Source organism: Bombus vosnesenskii, unplaced genomic scaffold, assembly GCF_011952255.1.
Source record: "Bombus vosnesenskii isolate JDL3184/JDL3185 unplaced genomic scaffold, Bvos_JDL3184-5_v1.1 scf7180000013527, whole genome shotgun sequence".
In the NCBI taxonomy this organism is placed as follows: domain Eukaryota; kingdom Metazoa; phylum Arthropoda; class Insecta; order Hymenoptera; family Apidae; genus Bombus; species Bombus vosnesenskii.
This window is the reverse complement of record NW_022883098.1, coordinates 207,409-222,583: the sequence shown is the minus strand read 5'-3', so window position 1 is coordinate 222,583 and position 15,175 is coordinate 207,409. Positions and strand designations below refer to the sequence as shown.

At 29.9% G+C, this 15,175-nt stretch overlaps 5 protein-coding genes across 8 annotated transcripts; 2 read left to right on the top strand and 3 right to left on the bottom strand.

Moving 5' to 3' along the window:
* The first annotated feature begins 29 nt into the window (after window positions 1-29).
* Window positions 30-3,997, top strand: LOC117238503 (heparan-alpha-glucosaminide N-acetyltransferase-like). Of its 4 annotated transcripts, none has more exons than XM_033503458.1 (12): window positions 30-538; window positions 645-894; window positions 988-1,112; window positions 1,871-1,977; window positions 2,064-2,173; window positions 2,244-2,338; window positions 2,410-2,517; window positions 2,576-2,828; window positions 2,919-3,201; window positions 3,277-3,401; window positions 3,472-3,655; window positions 3,738-3,916. In XM_033503458.1, exons 2-12 carry the CDS (start codon window positions 763-765, stop codon window positions 3,914-3,916), a joined length of 1,701 nt encoding a protein of 566 aa, XP_033359349.1. In that variant the 5' UTR covers window positions 30-538; window positions 645-762. The 4 variants fall into 4 exon arrangements, with proteins under 4 accessions (XP_033359349.1, XP_033359347.1, XP_033359346.1 ...); XM_033503456.1 differs by having other exon boundaries at window positions 31-181; window positions 2,904-3,201; XM_033503455.1 differs by having other exon boundaries at window positions 31-538; window positions 2,904-3,201.
* Window positions 3,998-4,352: 355 nt separating this feature from the next.
* On the bottom strand, window positions 4,353-6,025 carry LOC117238506 (DNA polymerase beta-like). The gene is made up of 6 exons (XM_033503464.1): window positions 5,847-6,025; window positions 5,426-5,625; window positions 5,180-5,340; window positions 4,824-5,115; window positions 4,564-4,759; window positions 4,353-4,494 (listed from the first exon to the last, which is right to left on the bottom strand). The coding sequence occupies exons 1-6, from the start codon at window positions 5,911-5,913 to the stop codon at window positions 4,400-4,402; spliced, it is 1,011 nt and encodes a 336-aa protein (XP_033359355.1). The 5' UTR covers window positions 5,914-6,025; the 3' UTR covers window positions 4,353-4,399.
* A 380-nt stretch (window positions 6,026-6,405) lies between these two features.
* Window positions 6,406-9,172, bottom strand: LOC117238530 (metallophosphoesterase 1 homolog). Its single transcript, XM_033503517.1, has 8 exons — window positions 8,923-9,172; window positions 8,702-8,831; window positions 8,318-8,527; window positions 8,043-8,205; window positions 7,838-7,969; window positions 7,596-7,730; window positions 7,289-7,520; window positions 6,406-7,203 (listed from the first exon to the last, which is right to left on the bottom strand). The coding sequence occupies exons 2-8, from the start codon at window positions 8,716-8,718 to the stop codon at window positions 7,031-7,033; spliced, it is 1,062 nt and encodes a 353-aa protein (XP_033359408.1). The 5' UTR covers window positions 8,719-8,831; window positions 8,923-9,172; the 3' UTR covers window positions 6,406-7,030.
* A 1,211-nt stretch (window positions 9,173-10,383) lies between these two features.
* On the top strand, window positions 10,384-13,266 carry LOC117238536 (histone acetyltransferase KAT8-like). Its single transcript, XM_033503534.1, has 7 exons — window positions 10,384-10,721; window positions 11,220-11,479; window positions 11,553-11,643; window positions 11,723-11,850; window positions 11,928-12,158; window positions 12,237-12,481; window positions 12,564-13,266. The coding sequence occupies exons 1-7, from the start codon at window positions 10,424-10,426 to the stop codon at window positions 12,781-12,783; spliced, it is 1,473 nt and encodes a 490-aa protein (XP_033359425.1). The 5' UTR covers window positions 10,384-10,423; the 3' UTR covers window positions 12,784-13,266.
* Window positions 12,967-15,116, bottom strand: LOC117238538 (D-aspartate oxidase). The gene is made up of 6 exons (XM_033503536.1): window positions 14,760-15,116; window positions 14,562-14,685; window positions 14,286-14,431; window positions 14,063-14,219; window positions 13,707-13,991; window positions 12,967-13,631 (listed from the first exon to the last, which is right to left on the bottom strand). Exons 1-6 carry the CDS (start codon window positions 14,942-14,944, stop codon window positions 13,518-13,520), a joined length of 1,011 nt encoding a protein of 336 aa, XP_033359427.1. The 5' UTR covers window positions 14,945-15,116; the 3' UTR covers window positions 12,967-13,517.
* Between the last annotated feature and the right edge of the window lie 59 nt (window positions 15,117-15,175).

Here is a 15,175-nt window from a genome sequence, read left to right as displayed (position 1 = left end):
ATGTATTTAATTTATATCAGCTTGTATGTATATATATATACGTATTTTCACCACATTGCTAAAAGCAAAGGAAATCCGCCATATTTTCCTGTGTCTTCCAATATTTTCTGAGTGAAGCTACATTGGACAGGCAGTTTTTGTTTCATTCGTAGCAAAATTACGTGATTAGAATTTTTCAACGGTACATTAATAATCCATTTTAATATTGTTTCTTTATGTAACTCGTGCATTATTCATGTCCTTTTTTTAGCTTAGAAATGCGTTGTTCACCGCGTAGTGCATTCTATGTGTTATGATTTGTTTATTGATTACGACGCATTCATAATGTTTACTTACTGAAAACGCCTTTCGATCTAAGTCATATTGTCATTTATTTGAAATCCAATTGATTTACTTAATTTGTGTATTAAAGAAACTATGAAATTCAATTGATCGCTGTACGATATTTCTTTCTGAAGAAAAAAGAGTTCCAATTTGTACCAAAATAGATTAGCTTGTAAATACATGGATTATTTTAGGAAACTGTACGAATCGAAATGTATGTTATTTAGAAAAATTCATTTTACGTTATAATTTTTGTATACTTTATAATGAAAATATTAATTCGTATATTTATTTTAATATCATTGTGTATTTAATTTCAGACATAATTTCACGTTATATTTGGTACATTATACATGGATCAAATTAAGCAAGAATTTGTAAAAATATCATTTCTTGTGCGGATGTGAATAAGTTTGGGACAAGTTTAAGTTTTCCAAAATGATAGACACATCTATAAGTTCTTGTGCTAATTCAAATGCTTCGCTTGGAATAGATCAAGCATGTTTCAGTATTTTGAATTTATATATTAATCCTGTCATCTTTTATGCAATAGCATGGGAAGCTTACACAGTATGTATTCATATATACACAATTTTGAAATTAATTTATATATATCAAACACATGTGTAATATCTAAATTATATATAAATTATTGATTTATAGGGTACTGGTGTCCCGTTGGCTACTTTAACACCAAAAAGTAATACAAGTTTGATAATAAGCACAAAATACCCATTACACATATATTATCAAACTGTTGAACCACATAAAAATTATGAATATTGTCAGTAAGTATCCTTTCTTCTTATAGGAACAAAAAAAGTGTTACAAGCCATTTTCTTAGAAACCATAGCTAATATTTACTAATTTTTTTTTTTAATTTCAATGGTACAAGGGGGCTGATTATTTTTGGAGCAAGAGATTTTTCTAAGATGACTGCTAGGGGGTCAATGGAAGTCCCCCTCATTTTTTTAAAATTGAATGCATATTAATTTCTGTTCATTTGGATAGCTGTTCTGAGACTGCAAAACATTTGCTTAAAGCATTTTTTATTATTCTGCGTAATTAAAGAGTTATAACGAGAAAAAGATCTAAAGGGAGACTATGCAGAGACATCAAAGGTTAATTAAAATAGATATATCCTAAGGTACAATTCATTTTATTAAATGTCCAAAGTGGAAACTGTTGACATCTAAACATTTATTTATTTTTTGTATGATATTATTTCGTACATTTGATAATATTGTTGCAGTTATAGATTTACAGGCATTTAGTATTCTTCTCTTTATATCTTCTTTTGTTATAAGTGTTGTACTCATAACTTATAGATGTTAGAAGTGAACATCATCATTTTAAATACTTCTAGAAAATTTTGTTTCAGAAAAATCTTTTGTACCATAAATAAACAGTCCCCTTGTATCGTGATATTTAAAAAAAAATTAATATCTGCTATGGTTTTCAAGAAAACAGGTTGTAACACTTTATTTGTATATATCTGATATGCACTTCCATCCAACTATGTATTTATTTCCAACCATCTTTGTAGCACAACTTATACCTTCAAGGAATATGGTAGTTATGGATGGAATATATCAAGTGCTGATATATGTTCTAATATTTATGTAATACATGAACCAAGAAATAGCTACTTTCGTAAGTAATATTTAATAATACATTTTCATAATCGTGGTTCATCATAAAATACTAACAACTCTAATACTAACAAATTTCTTTTACAGCAATTTTGACAGCATTTATGATATATATGTTATTAGCAGTCACATGGACAACATCTAAAGTTATTATACGAGTAATAAGAGGAAAATTGTCCCCCAATAATGTATATGATGTAGGCATAGTTTGATATATTATTGTACATTTCATTTCATTTCATTTCATTTCATTTAATATTATTCTAGGATTTGAATAGACTTCAAGAAGAGAATACAACACATCCAGTAATTAGAGTTACGAAATTCAGCAGTAGAATACAATCAGTAGACGCGTTTAGAGGGTATTTTTATATTTTTGCTTGTTTCTCGCGTATTTGCCAATTTAGATATCATATTACTTATATTATTACAGAATTGCAATATTACTGATGATATTTGTCAATAATGGAGGAGGAAAGTACGTTTTCTTCAATCATAGTGCATGGTTTGGACTTTCCGTAGCTGATTTAATACTTCCTTGGTAAGTAATTATTTATATTATGTTTAATCTTTCAAAAAGTACAATAAATAACTTGTAGGTTTGCATGGATTATGGGTATGTCGATAACAATCTCAAAACGGGCAGAACTTCGTTTAACAACATCACGTGTGAAAATAACTTTATGTTGCCTTCGACGATCAGCGATATTGATTCTTCTCGGATTAATGTTAAATTCAATTGATAGTAAATCTTTAAACGATCTTCGTTTTCCTGGTATTCTTCAGTTACTAGCTGTGTCGTATTTCGTATGTGCCATATTGGAAACAATCTTCATGAAACCCCATTCTCAGGTTTGAATATAATCATTTTTGTTACGTATAGCTTTTACATTTATCTAATTGGTATCTACAAAAATTACTCATTAGGATATCTTACTCCAGTTTGGCCGTTTCGCTATATTCCGAGACATCTTAGATAGCTGGCCTCAATGGTTAATTATGGCAGGCATTATGACTACACACACATTAATTACATTCTTCCTTCATATACCGAATTGCCCGACGGGTTACTTTGGACCAGGTGGAAAATATCATTATCGTGGAAAATACATGAATTGCACCGCTGGCGCAGCTGGCTACATAGATAGATTGATCTTTGGAAATCACACGTATTCTAAAATAAAAGACTCTATTTATGGTCAAATCTTACGTTATGACCCTGAAGGTATATTGTTTATATATGTCTATAGAAAAATAGTTTGTATATAATTTAATATCCATGACGACAATTAAATTGCAGGATTGATGAACACTATATCGGCCATATTTATTGTTTATTTGGGAGTTCATGCTGGCAAAATTTTATTGCTGTATTATCAGGGTAATGCTAGGCTGATTAGGTGGTTCTTATGGGCAATATTTACAGTGAGTTGACAGAAATAAATTTTTTCGAAAGGCAATGTAATTCCTACTAACAAAAAATATTATTTTCTAGGGTATTATTGCTGGAATTTTATGCAATTTCGAAAGCGAAGGAGGAGTGATTCCAGTTAGCAAAAGGATGATGACATTATCGTACGTTTTGACTTGTTCTAGTTTTGCTTTTTTGTTGTATGCAATTTTATACTTTCTTATTGATTATAAACAATTCTGGAGTGGAGCTCCTTTCATTTATGCTGGTATGTATTAATGCAAAAAGAAACTGTTATATAAATAAATATTCTTTTTTATATGAAACTATATAATTATTGTTTTTCATAGGGATAAATCCAATTTTTCTGTACGTTGGTCACGTTTTGACAAAAGATTTATTCCCATGGGCGTGGAATATCGCTCATCCTTCCCATGCTTCTCTTCTGGCTATGAATTTATGGACAACAACTTTATGGGCAATAATTGCATATCTTCTTTATAGGAAAGATATTATCATAACTATTTAAAAGTATATCTATCAGCGTAATAATATCTACCATTGCCTTAACATGAATGAAACATTTCTTTTTTGTTCTATAAAACGTAAAGAAGACTTTCTATCTTTTAAATTAAAATTCATATTCAAATATTCTTTTATTAAAAAAGACTTTCTTTTTCTTTTACGTTTTATAGAACAAAAAAGAAATGTTAGATAACTGTATTATAGGCAAAGAAATACAATAATGTAAGAAAAGAATTAATGACACATTTACATTTGAGAACATTGTTAACATTGATTAATAGATATTAGGGAAAAAGGTAATTATTCTAGTTTTAAATAATTATTTTAAGTTTATTAAAGTTATATTAAATTTTTATAAATAAAGACAGTGAACGAATCCTTGCTTCATTATTTTAATAATTAAATTTTAATAATTTACTTGATAAATAATCAAAATATTATACAAATAACTAATATATTATAATTCTTCGTATACAATAAATATTACTTATGAATTTCGATCTTTTGGTTCTTTATATGGAAATTTGAGAATTCGAAAAATGTCTTCTTCACATGCGATTTTTTCTGCCTCCCCTGGAGTTCCTACATTATATATAATATAAATATGTAGATTTACTCATACTGAAAAAATTTTCGCTTTTAATTATATACCTTCAGGTGTTAGACGTTTTAGCGTATATTCATTTAAAGTATAGTTTTTCTCCAAAGCATGCGCCCTCATACTCTTATTAAAAAGATCATTTCCGGTAAAATAAAGTACAGCGCAATAGTATTGATCATAAGGTGTAAGTCTGATATCAAGTCTCCTAAATGGTTTTTTATTATTACTGGGAATTTGACAGACACCCTAAAATTAAAGATGTTTTTAAACATAATTTCTTTGTCTAAATTGAATTAAATGATTAATGTACCATGAATTTTGTTTGCCCAAGAGATATTGTATCTACAATTAATTTTCTTTTTTCAAGACATTCCACAACATCTTTAAGTGAAGTCTTTTTCTTTGATTCTTTCTCTTTGGATGTATATGTAGGGTGTGTTAACAAAACATCAATATCCCCACTTTCTTCTTTTCCACGTCTGTAACTTCCACAAATAGTTATAATATATTCTTTGTTTAACTTTACAATAGAATCTTTTATAATTTTTTCAATCTGCTCAATCTCCTTTCTAGGAATTCCTTTTTCAAAATCTTCAAAATATCTAAAAAGAAACATGATTATTATGAGAACAAATAATAAGTACTATGCATCTGATTATTCTATACTTGAGCCCAATTTTTTGGTGATGATTTAATTTTTCTTGATGCTTCTTCAAATCATCTAAAGTCTTAATGCCACTATCCACTAATTCTTTGGCTTTTGTAGGTCCAATGCCAGATACACGAGTCAATAAATTAATTGCAACATTGCTCTCATCTTTGTTAATCTGTAAAAATAACAACTTTAAAAATCAATACAAAAAGAAAAACTAAAGTAAATTTTGTTATTAAAAAATAAATTAAAATAAATACATCTTCCAACTTTTGTAACTTTCCAGTATTAAGAAACTCGTCAATTTTTTTAGCAATTTTTTCTCCAATTCCTGGTAATTTTCTTGCTTCTTGTCCGCTTTTTACTCTCTCTGATAATGTACTTAAGGTACTTGCAGCTTTACGATAGGCATTATACTTGTAAATATTGTTACTAACATTCCGCTCATAATTTGCTAACTCTGTAATTTCATTATGTAAATTTATACATCAATTATTAATTGTATGTGATAGTTATAAATATTTAAATAACAATTCTAAATTTTTTATGATACAAACTCTAAGGTTACAAATAATGGCAAATAAAAGTATGCCTTTATTAAATGATTGAAACTTTTACTTCTATTATTTTCTTTTATTTATATAAAATATATATATACAGAATATATAACAAATAATTTACCCATAAGAAAATCACATAAATCTTGATTCGGACTTCCTGCACTATCACTGGCCTTTCGTTTCCCCATCTTATTGAATAAAATTGTGTATACAAACAAGTTTAATTTATTAACTTTTTTATCAAGTAGCTTTTTTTTCAAAAGAACGTAAAAAGGGACTGACGTATGTAATGTTTCTCGTTTACGTATACATCTATATAAATACTACTTCACAATTGACATCTATGTGGATGTTGACCAATGACTGAACGTTTATTTTATGTTTCTATTTCAAATGTTCTGGCAAAATTTTTCGAAAATCGATTAAAGATTCAAGAAATATAACAACATTAAATTAACCATTTCGCAATTAATAAATTCTTTTCCAAGTATTAAAACTTAATATTACGTTACTTTCATATAATCTACATAATTGTACGAATAAAATAATAGTTGGATATTATTAAAATGAAAAATAATAAGTCAAGTTTTAACATGTTATATTTATATATTTTGGGCGAACGTATATACATTTTCACACACAAATATAAACCATCTCTTCTAAAAGAATTAACAATGTTCTGCTATATTAATACAGCAATCATAATCTCTTTTAATTTATTTAAACAGGAGAAATATAGATGACTTTCAATATAGATGACTTTCAATATAGATGATTTTCAATATAGATGATTTTTAATATATATAATTTTCAATATAGATGACACTTTATGTACTTACGTTTGCATTTGATATTGTACTATAGATTATAATGGGTAAAAAAGGGATTTACACACTATACAGAAGATATATTACTTCAGCCTTGTAATTTACAACTACGAACTTATTTAAACGAAAAACAAATAAATATAGCATCGTGTTAAAATACTATTCCTAAATACTAAATTTAACAAATAGTTGGTTTATGTAAGCCATGAACATACCATGAATGAAGTTGTTCGTTTTTAAGTATTAACCATATTTAGATGTTAGGAACATATTTTAAGAATTACGTTATTGATATTTGATAATAAGTAAATCTTCCTTGTTAAACATCAAATTACCATTCCATTCAAAACTTGACATGGATAGTAACAGAATCACTTACATTGGACGGATCTTTATACCCCATCTCTGATGTCAAGTTATCATATTTCAGATTTTCAATATTTAAGTATTTTTTATGTATTTTTGATTATATGCTGCTTTATATTGAAGACATACGACTATATGCTGCACGACTCTTTACACAATAACTAGAAATACACGTGCAAACGCTAAAAGCTAAAATAAATATTCCAACGAAAACGTAAATCCATAATTGAGGAAATCTTCCTGGGAGCCATAAAATTGTAAAATTTATCATTTTCTCTTGTGTATCTAAAAATGAAAAAGAAGAAATATAATTAAAAAGAAAAAAAAGCTGTCAATTTCATAAATGAACACGATGTTATATTTTCTCTACCGATGTAAACAAGTCCGTAACCCGTATGAGGAGTACCCATTCTGTATGAACATGTGGGTATTTGCAACTCGTGAATATCACCTACGTCCATTCTTAATGAATGTACTAGAGTTTCATAAGGAGATAAAACCCAAATGTCACTTAATTGATCTGTTACTGGATCTAAACTGATATGCATGGCCTTATGTTCATGTGCAGTAAAAATAATTTGGGGAGACAATTCTTTCAGTACCTAATATCGTAATGCAATTATTAACAAGAACTAAAAATAACATCACTGTCTAATAAATGAACAAATATCACATACATTTTGGACGAAGGTACCAGGCATAAATAATAAAGGCATATGACTAAGTACTACGTTTGTTGTGTTTCTTTCTGCATAATCGTTAAGGAAGGCATCTTTTGGTGCTTCTGGCATTGTATGGGTTAATCTATTCACCTAGAACAAGAAATATGCATATTACTACATATAATATAATCCAAAATATATTTACATATATATATACATGTACATTCTCCTATAAACTAATATATGCTTGTCATTACCTTAAAAAATGTTACTGTCTTATAAACTAAAGTGTCAGGTTGACTATATGCAAAATTAAATCTGTTATAAATATTGGATGAAACTACATCCTCTTCACCCCCAATATCATTATCTCCTGGTAGATAAATTTTCTGATAAAACAAAAAAATGTTTAAATATATCTTGGACAATGGTATTCACCTGATTACTTATATGTAATTATACCATTATATGATCAGGCATTTCAAAGATAGAATCTAATCTCCTTTTGTAATCCTTAAAACTTTCTGCATTGGCAATATGTCCTTCATCCATAAGATCCCCAAGAAATATAACAACATGAGGATTAGAGTGGTCTAAGGCTCTAGAAAATGTTTTCTTCAAGTACCTGCAAATAAAACACTGTGGAACAAAATTCAGGTCAATATTTACATTTGAAAAGAACCATCAAATTTGTATAAGGCTCATGATTCGATAAACAAATTAATCATTATTCGTACTTGTCACTATCCCATTGTGCTATCCATGAGCCAAAATAATTTTCATTCTTTTGACCTAATATCTGAGAATCAGCAACGAGCAGCACCTTGACACATTCTGAACACTCTCGTACTGACCATTTTAACTTTTGTATATCATACACTGAAAATTCATTGTAAATTACAACAGCCAGCACCAGAAGACCAATTGCAATCGCTTTATTCTTCAATCTATATAGTACAATTTGTTAAACAAACGTTTTATTAAAATTTTCAAAATAAACAAAAGATTAATAATATAAAAATAATAAAGCATCATTTTACGATTCTAATATTCTGTCAGAATGTTAGTTAAATATAATGTACATCGTTGATATCGACTACATCATAATGAACGCATTTTACCTGTTTCGTCGTAACATTTCTAAGATTTCTAATGTTTGATAGCATTGATAATCTTAAGACCAAAGCAGATTAGTACATTTTTTACTATATCCTTCGAAGTGCAGAAAATCTTTGACATGGTTTTGTTTTTCTACAAAATACGGTAATCTAATTAACTAAAGGGTTATACAATTATAGAAAATATATAAGTATATTTGTTACTGTTTCATGCGCATAACTACCTCGTTAAACAGTATGGATAACCACCCGATAGTCTACTATTCGATTGTAAAATTGATTTAACCGTACAAAAAATGGAACGATACACATTGATACCTTTTGAATCATGCTTAATTCAAATAAAAATCGATATTTACAAAACAGTATATAATTCACTATAGATGGAAATAGTCATATGATTATATGCATAGACGTAGAGATATAAAGATAGAGTACACTATACGAGTCATATACTTGTGCAAGTATGCGATAAAAAATAGAAAGAAAACACTGCATAGAGGCTCCTTATATTTTTGTCTAATCAGGCATATATGCTGACGTAGCTCATTCATCGGTGTTACATATTTACTGTACGAATATACATGTGTTATTCTACAAGGCCTTGTAGAACAACGCCCCTATGCAGCGTTTTCTTCCTATTTCTATATTGCTTTTTCAGCTCGCTTACGCACTCTATATGGTGTAGTCATATGTAATAGCCATTATATTTTTTCTATACTCGTCATTCATAATTTCATAACAATCATGCGATTTTATTATGTTCGTTTTCAGTGGGAGTATCTTAATGGTTTAATATTAAATATTGCAAGTATTAAATATAATAAAAAATTAAATTATTAATAAAATTATATATTAATATTAAGTATACAACGTAGATAACATTAATAAAATAATAATAGGTATTATATCTTTAGTTTGTCGTAATTAAATGTTTCTAATAAGAAAATAAATGAACAAGTAGGAAATTTTACACATGATAACACATGATACAAAATTAAGTATCTTTTACTCATTGTTTAAAATATTACTAATAATCTTATGGACATATTTCTTGATTCCCCTTTAGAAAAATCATAGACACAATAATTTTTTATCTTTGATATATAATTTACGCATATTAGATTTCTTGCTTCAATCGGAATATATTGCTTTTGTTATCCGACTCAGAAGAAAAAAACTTCCGATAATGACCATCTACAATGGCTTTGTTTAACGAGAAACATAAACATAACATCGGTTACGTGGTATTTCAGTTACTCGCTAGTAGTCTCTAGTAAATTACAAATAGAGATAACCCTACTATTGTAGAAAATATTTAGACAAAGTTGCCAAATGCGATATACTTTAGTAATCGACAAGTAATATGTCTTTTTAATCCAACTCGCTGAATGTATCTAGTTTTCCTACTTAAAAGGTTAATGTTTGAAACATAATATCGCAAGCACCATGATTACAAGATCGTGAATAACGAAAGTAAATACGAAATTTGAGAGTGACCACAGATTGATAAATAATTTTGACATTTAATCAATAAATTTGTTAAATAACTATTGTTCGTGACTTCGGCTACGTTATTGTACAGTTAAATACGCGGCGCTAGAATTTACCCTATTATCATACAAGATATTCTTCATGCTAGAGGGAGCCACAGGCCTACTCCAGTTCACAATACATACAGTTCACATAATATACATAATAAAGATATACGCTGCGAAGAATTTTATGACCATATTCGCGTTGCGTCAGCAAGTGCAATGTTCATCTATTTTCGGTTATTTCACAGCGACGTGTATCATTTCAACAATCAGTGATCTTTTAATTTGGAAAATGGCCGAATCGGAACAAAGAAATAAAGAGAACTGTATCGTAGGACCGAAGGAAACAATGGTGAAGCAAGAAAAGCGTGAGAACACGTTGACGAATGGCGGGAAGGGATCTGGCGATGACGCGGATAGTCTCGAAGAATTGCCTCTTGATATAGGCGAACACTACCTGGTTCGAAGATCCGACAACTCCTGGCGTAAATATATTATCAGACGATTATAATTTTTTTATCTATTATTACGTATGAAGAAACATCTAGTGTTAACGGATGATTATCTGCGCGCTTTCTTCGCCGCTTCGTATTTGTGTTTGTATTACCGGCTTCACCCGAATAAACTATACTTGTTTTGAAAACATTACGGACGATGTTTGTATAGGAAGAGGACAAGAAAGAAATACGACAAATGTACTTTTGTTGAATTTTTGATTTTGATATCATTTTATGATTAAAAAGAAATGCTTTATTATAAAATAGCTAAAACTGATATATTTTTAAAATTATGCATACAAAAATACATATTTAGCTTTAAAATCCTCCTGTAAAAAATGGAGTATGTAATTTATTGTATTATTTTCTTGTAGTCTTCATATGATACTTGAAATATTTGGCTTGTTATTTTGCAAGTTGTAAATTATTTAAGGTTAATGAGTTATGTGTATAATATCAAAGAAAAGATTTTTTAATTGTATTCAGATCCAGCAGAGATTATACAAACCAGATATAATGAGAGTGAAAGTCATTATGAATATTATGTACATTATGAAGGACACAATAGGAGATTGGATGAATGGGTGCCCAGAGACAGAATTATGTCAAGCAGGTTTGACATGAGTGATAGAACTTGGAAAAGTGGAGATAGAAACTCTAGTACTGACTTGCTAGCAGATTCTTCAGATCGTAAAATTACAAGAAATCAGAAAAGGAGACATGATGAAATTAATCATATTCAAAAGGCACATATTTATGAGTGTATCTATCAAATTTTGGATGTGTGTTTATAACAAATTTTGTTATTTTCAATTACAGACATATGCTGAAATGGATCCTACAACTGCCGCTTTAGAAAAGGAACACGAAGCAATAACAAAAGTCAAATACATTGACAAAATTCAAATCGGTAAGCATCAATACATATCTTACAGTATTATACCCAATATGTGAAAAAGGTTTCATTATTTTCAAAAGTTTACTTTTAGGAAAATATGAAATTGATACATGGTACTTTAGTCCATATCCAGAAGAGTATGGCAAGCAACCAAAGCTATGGATTTGTGAATACTGCCTTAAATACATGCGCCTTGAAAAGACTTATAGATACCATATGGTAAAAAATGTTAATACTAAGTTATTTAATTTTTTATGAAAATAAATAAATTAGAAGCTGAAATTTTTTATTTTCAGAGTGAATGTACACACAGGCAACCAGTTGGCAAAGAAATATATCGTAAAGGCACATTAAGCATTTGGGAAGTGGATGGTAGAGAGCATAAAATTTATTGTCAAAATTTATGTTTGCTCGCAAAACTTTTTTTGGATCACAAAACCCTTTACTTTGATGTAGAACCATTTCTTTTTTATATCCTGTGTGAAGTTGATAAACATGGAGCTCATTTAGTTGGTTATTTTTCAAAGGTATTTTCCTCTTTCTATATATGATTACATCTATAATCTGCAAATTATTTTTTTTTACCATGTTTTATCTGCTTTCAGGAAAAAGAATCACCCGATGGTAATAATGTTGCTTGCATTTTAACTTTACCGCCTTTTCAAAGGCAAGGATATGGAAAACTTTTAATCGCTTTTAGCTACGAATTAAGCAGAATAGAACAAACAGTTGGTAGTCCCGAAAAGCCGTTGAGTGACTTAGGAAAATTATCATACAGGAGTTACTGGAGCTGGATTCTTTTGGAAATTCTGCGGGATTTCCGAGGTACTCTTAGTATTAAAGATCTGAGGTAACTTTCGATAAAATTGTATAGGAAAGTCGGTTAAATTACATACATAACAAAGTTAAAAAATATACAATATAATATACAGTCAGATGACAAGTATATCGCAGACGGATATAATATCGACATTGCAAAGTATGAACATGGTCAAATATTGGAAGGGACAACATGTAATCTGCGTAACACCTAAATTAGTCGAGGAACATATTAAAAGCAGCCAGTACAAGAGACCTCGTTTAACAGTGGACAGCAGTGCACTTCGATGGGGAGCTCCACCACGAAAGAACGTGAAATCTGGCAAGAAATAGTAGAAAGAAAATGGGAATTCGACGGCTTTCATTACCGTGAGATTCACGATTTAATGTGTTTAGCAAACACTTGATAAAACAGCGACAAAACGATGTTTCCAAGTTTGTTAAACAACTTTTATACGATGCATTACAGTCTCCACTAATATGCATTGTACACGTGCAGGGTTTTTTGATCGGAAGATAACGCGAATGAACACGCTTTATAGAGCTTCGCTATTCTTCAGAGCGTAGAAATGTTGATAGGTGGTTTAAGATAATGTTCTTTATATAGTTTTCTGCCTAGCAGTACACTATGAAAAGAGAAATGAAGATAATATACTGATAGTGACTCCAAATGTCATGTATTTATAATGGAAAGATTATTTATTTTTGTTCGAGATTTATCAGTTCGAAAATTAACATTGACGATACCACGCAGTATTAGATTGTATTAATGATTTTTTATGTAAATTCATTAATAATAAACTATGTATTCGTGAGTAATTATGGTAAAATTTCAACGAATATAATGTCGAGAGATTAATGTCGTATTAATATTAACACGTTGATGCCGGCGCGACCCATCGGCGTGTCGCACGTGTCTGTTCCGTGAGGCGGCGTGCCCCATCGGCGAGTCATACGTGTCTGTCCCGAGGGGCGGCGATGACACATGTATTTCACAAAATAGAACGGAGAAAACCATAAATATCGGCGCCGGCGTCAGCGTGTTGAGGTAAAGTAATATTCGTCAATCATAATTTTGCAATAGAAGATTTATGCATTTCTTTTGCCAATTTAATGGCATACTTAGCAGTTCCAGGTGCAGTACATACTCCGTAACCTCCATGACCGTAATTATGCACTACCTATAATACAGGGCGTTTCATTAATGATAACGAAACGCAATTCATTGAAATAAACAATATTTCATTAAAACTAACAATAGCTTTAGAAAACCCATTTACGATGTGTTCAACTTCCACTCTGACGTTATTTGCTCTATATGGTCTCAAGCCAACTTCTTCTTTTATAACTTCTGCTTTCTTAAGGCCTGGAAGGAGGTTTTCGCATCTCTCGCGTATCGCTGCAGATTCATGCGGACAAAGTTTCACATTTTCGGAATCAAAATTTCGTGAACCACCTAGAGTAACTGTGCCATTAAAACCAGGTATAATGTAAGTGTCCAACTCGCCATAGAAGAACGTTTTTATCCATGGTGCCTTTACCTATTTTTTTTAAATTTGTAAATTGGACTTTGTTCTTTCATGAAATAAATTCTACATTAAAAAGAACATACTTTAAGTACTTGACCACGCATAGAAACGAGACGTCTATCGTTGCATAAAGATCGTGCGCCCAGACCTGTACAATTCATAATTAAATTCCAATCGGGAACAAGTTCCCTCAGAGAATTAAATTCTTTTACTGCTAAACTGATTCCATTTTCTTCTAATCTAGAAAATAAGTATTTCTTTAATAACAATCGTGAAAGATTATAATCAATACAATAAATTCGTTACTTCTTGCGTGCCCATGGGAGATGTAATTTGCATTCGGTGAGAAGAGTACTAAAAAATGACCCATATTTCCAGTTACCCTCGACTAGCTGAAATTCTTCATCCGTGACTCTCCTATATATTGGTACTAAATTTTCCATCCACTGACTCTATTAAGAAAAAGAAAAAATTAACAAATACTAATTTCTTTTCTAATAAAAACTATTTTTAATTTATTATCATTATTTGTTTTAAAATGTAATCGTAATAAAAAGATACACTTTAAAGTATAGAATAAACCTTTACGGTTTCCGGAGAGGAATTTGCGAATAAGTAACCGGAAATAGCAGTTACACCGGCGAAAGAAGCTTCATGAGATTTTCGGATATCATCATAATATGCGTACGAGTCTCGCAGCCAGTTTCTAAAAGAAGCACTTAATTACACAATATAAAAACTTAGGTAGAAACAAGTACAAAATTTGTCTTTCATATGAACCTTGTTATTTCTTCAGTTGGTCCAGAATATGATGAACCAACTCTAAATATTCCAGCAGCCACATGACTGACAGTATTATTAAAATCAGAAGCGAAAACTGTGATTTCAGAATTACGTAATTCACGAGTTAATTGTAAGGCTGTTGTCAAACCAATTATTCCGCCTCCAATTACGGCCACTTTCATTTTTTTTCTTTTATATAAATCACAATATAAATCACAAAGTTTTCTCCTTAAAAAATTTCAGTAGAACACCTCAGTAGTTGATCATCGAAAGACTTGAGAATAATCAATGTACTTTGACGCGATCCTAAAAATTGTACAACATTTATCTATTCTTCTTGTTTTGACATGTTTCAGTTCTACTGAATGTATCTATTGTAACCGCAGTCGATAACGTATGTATTTTGAAATGAA

What these genes read in the sequence shown, in the direction of transcription:
- LOC117238530 (XM_033503517.1), bottom strand. An exon ending in AGACAGTAACATTTTTTAAG is followed by an intron (nt 7,731 to 7,837) that starts GTAATGACAAGC and finishes TTCTTGTTCTAG; the next exon opens with GTGAATAGATTAACCCATAC. An exon ending in TTACGGACTTGTTTACATCG is followed by an intron (nt 7,204 to 7,288) that starts GTAGAGAAAATA and finishes TTTCATTTTTAG; the next exon opens with ATACACAAGAGAAAATGATA.
- LOC117238503 (XM_033503457.1), top strand. Translation starts at nt 763, where the DNA reads ATGATAGACACATCTATAAGTTCTTGTGCTAATTCAAATGCTTCGCTT. An exon ending in TCATGAAACCCCATTCTCAG is followed by an intron (nt 2,829 to 2,903) that starts GTTTGAATATAA and finishes ATTACTCATTAG; the next exon opens with GATATCTTACTCCAGTTTGG. An exon ending in TCTTATGGGCAATATTTACA is followed by an intron (nt 3,402 to 3,471) that starts GTGAGTTGACAG and finishes ATTATTTTCTAG; the next exon opens with GGTATTATTGCTGGAATTTT.
- LOC117238506 (XM_033503464.1), bottom strand. Translation starts at nt 5,913, where the DNA reads ATGGGGAAACGAAAGGCCAGTGATAGTGCAGGAAGTCCGAATCAAGAT. An exon ending in AGTTACAAAAGTTGGAAGAT is followed by an intron (nt 5,341 to 5,425) that starts GTATTTATTTTA and finishes TTATTTTTACAG; the next exon opens with ATTAACAAAGATGAGAGCAA. An exon ending in AAAACGTCTAACACCTGAAG is followed by an intron (nt 4,495 to 4,563) that starts GTATATAATTAA and finishes TATATAATGTAG; the next exon opens with GAACTCCAGGGGAGGCAGAA.
- LOC117238536 (XM_033503534.1), top strand. Translation starts at nt 10,424, where the DNA reads ATGACCATATTCGCGTTGCGTCAGCAAGTGCAATGTTCATCTATTTTC. An exon ending in CATTGACAAAATTCAAATCG is followed by an intron (nt 11,644 to 11,722) that starts GTAAGCATCAAT and finishes GTTTACTTTTAG; the next exon opens with GAAAATATGAAATTGATACA. An exon ending in CTTAGTATTAAAGATCTGAG is followed by an intron (nt 12,482 to 12,563) that starts GTAACTTTCGAT and finishes TATAATATACAG; the next exon opens with TCAGATGACAAGTATATCGC.
- LOC117238538 (XM_033503536.1), bottom strand. Translation starts at nt 14,944, where the DNA reads ATGAAAGTGGCCGTAATTGGAGGCGGAATAATTGGTTTGACAACAGCC. An exon ending in CCAACTGAAGAAATAACAAG is followed by an intron (nt 14,686 to 14,759) that starts GTTCATATGAAA and finishes TGCTTCTTTTAG; the next exon opens with AAACTGGCTGCGAGACTCGT. An exon ending in CTCCCATGGGCACGCAAGAA is followed by an intron (nt 14,220 to 14,285) that starts GTAACGAATTTA and finishes CTTATTTTCTAG; the next exon opens with ATTAGAAGAAAATGGAATCA.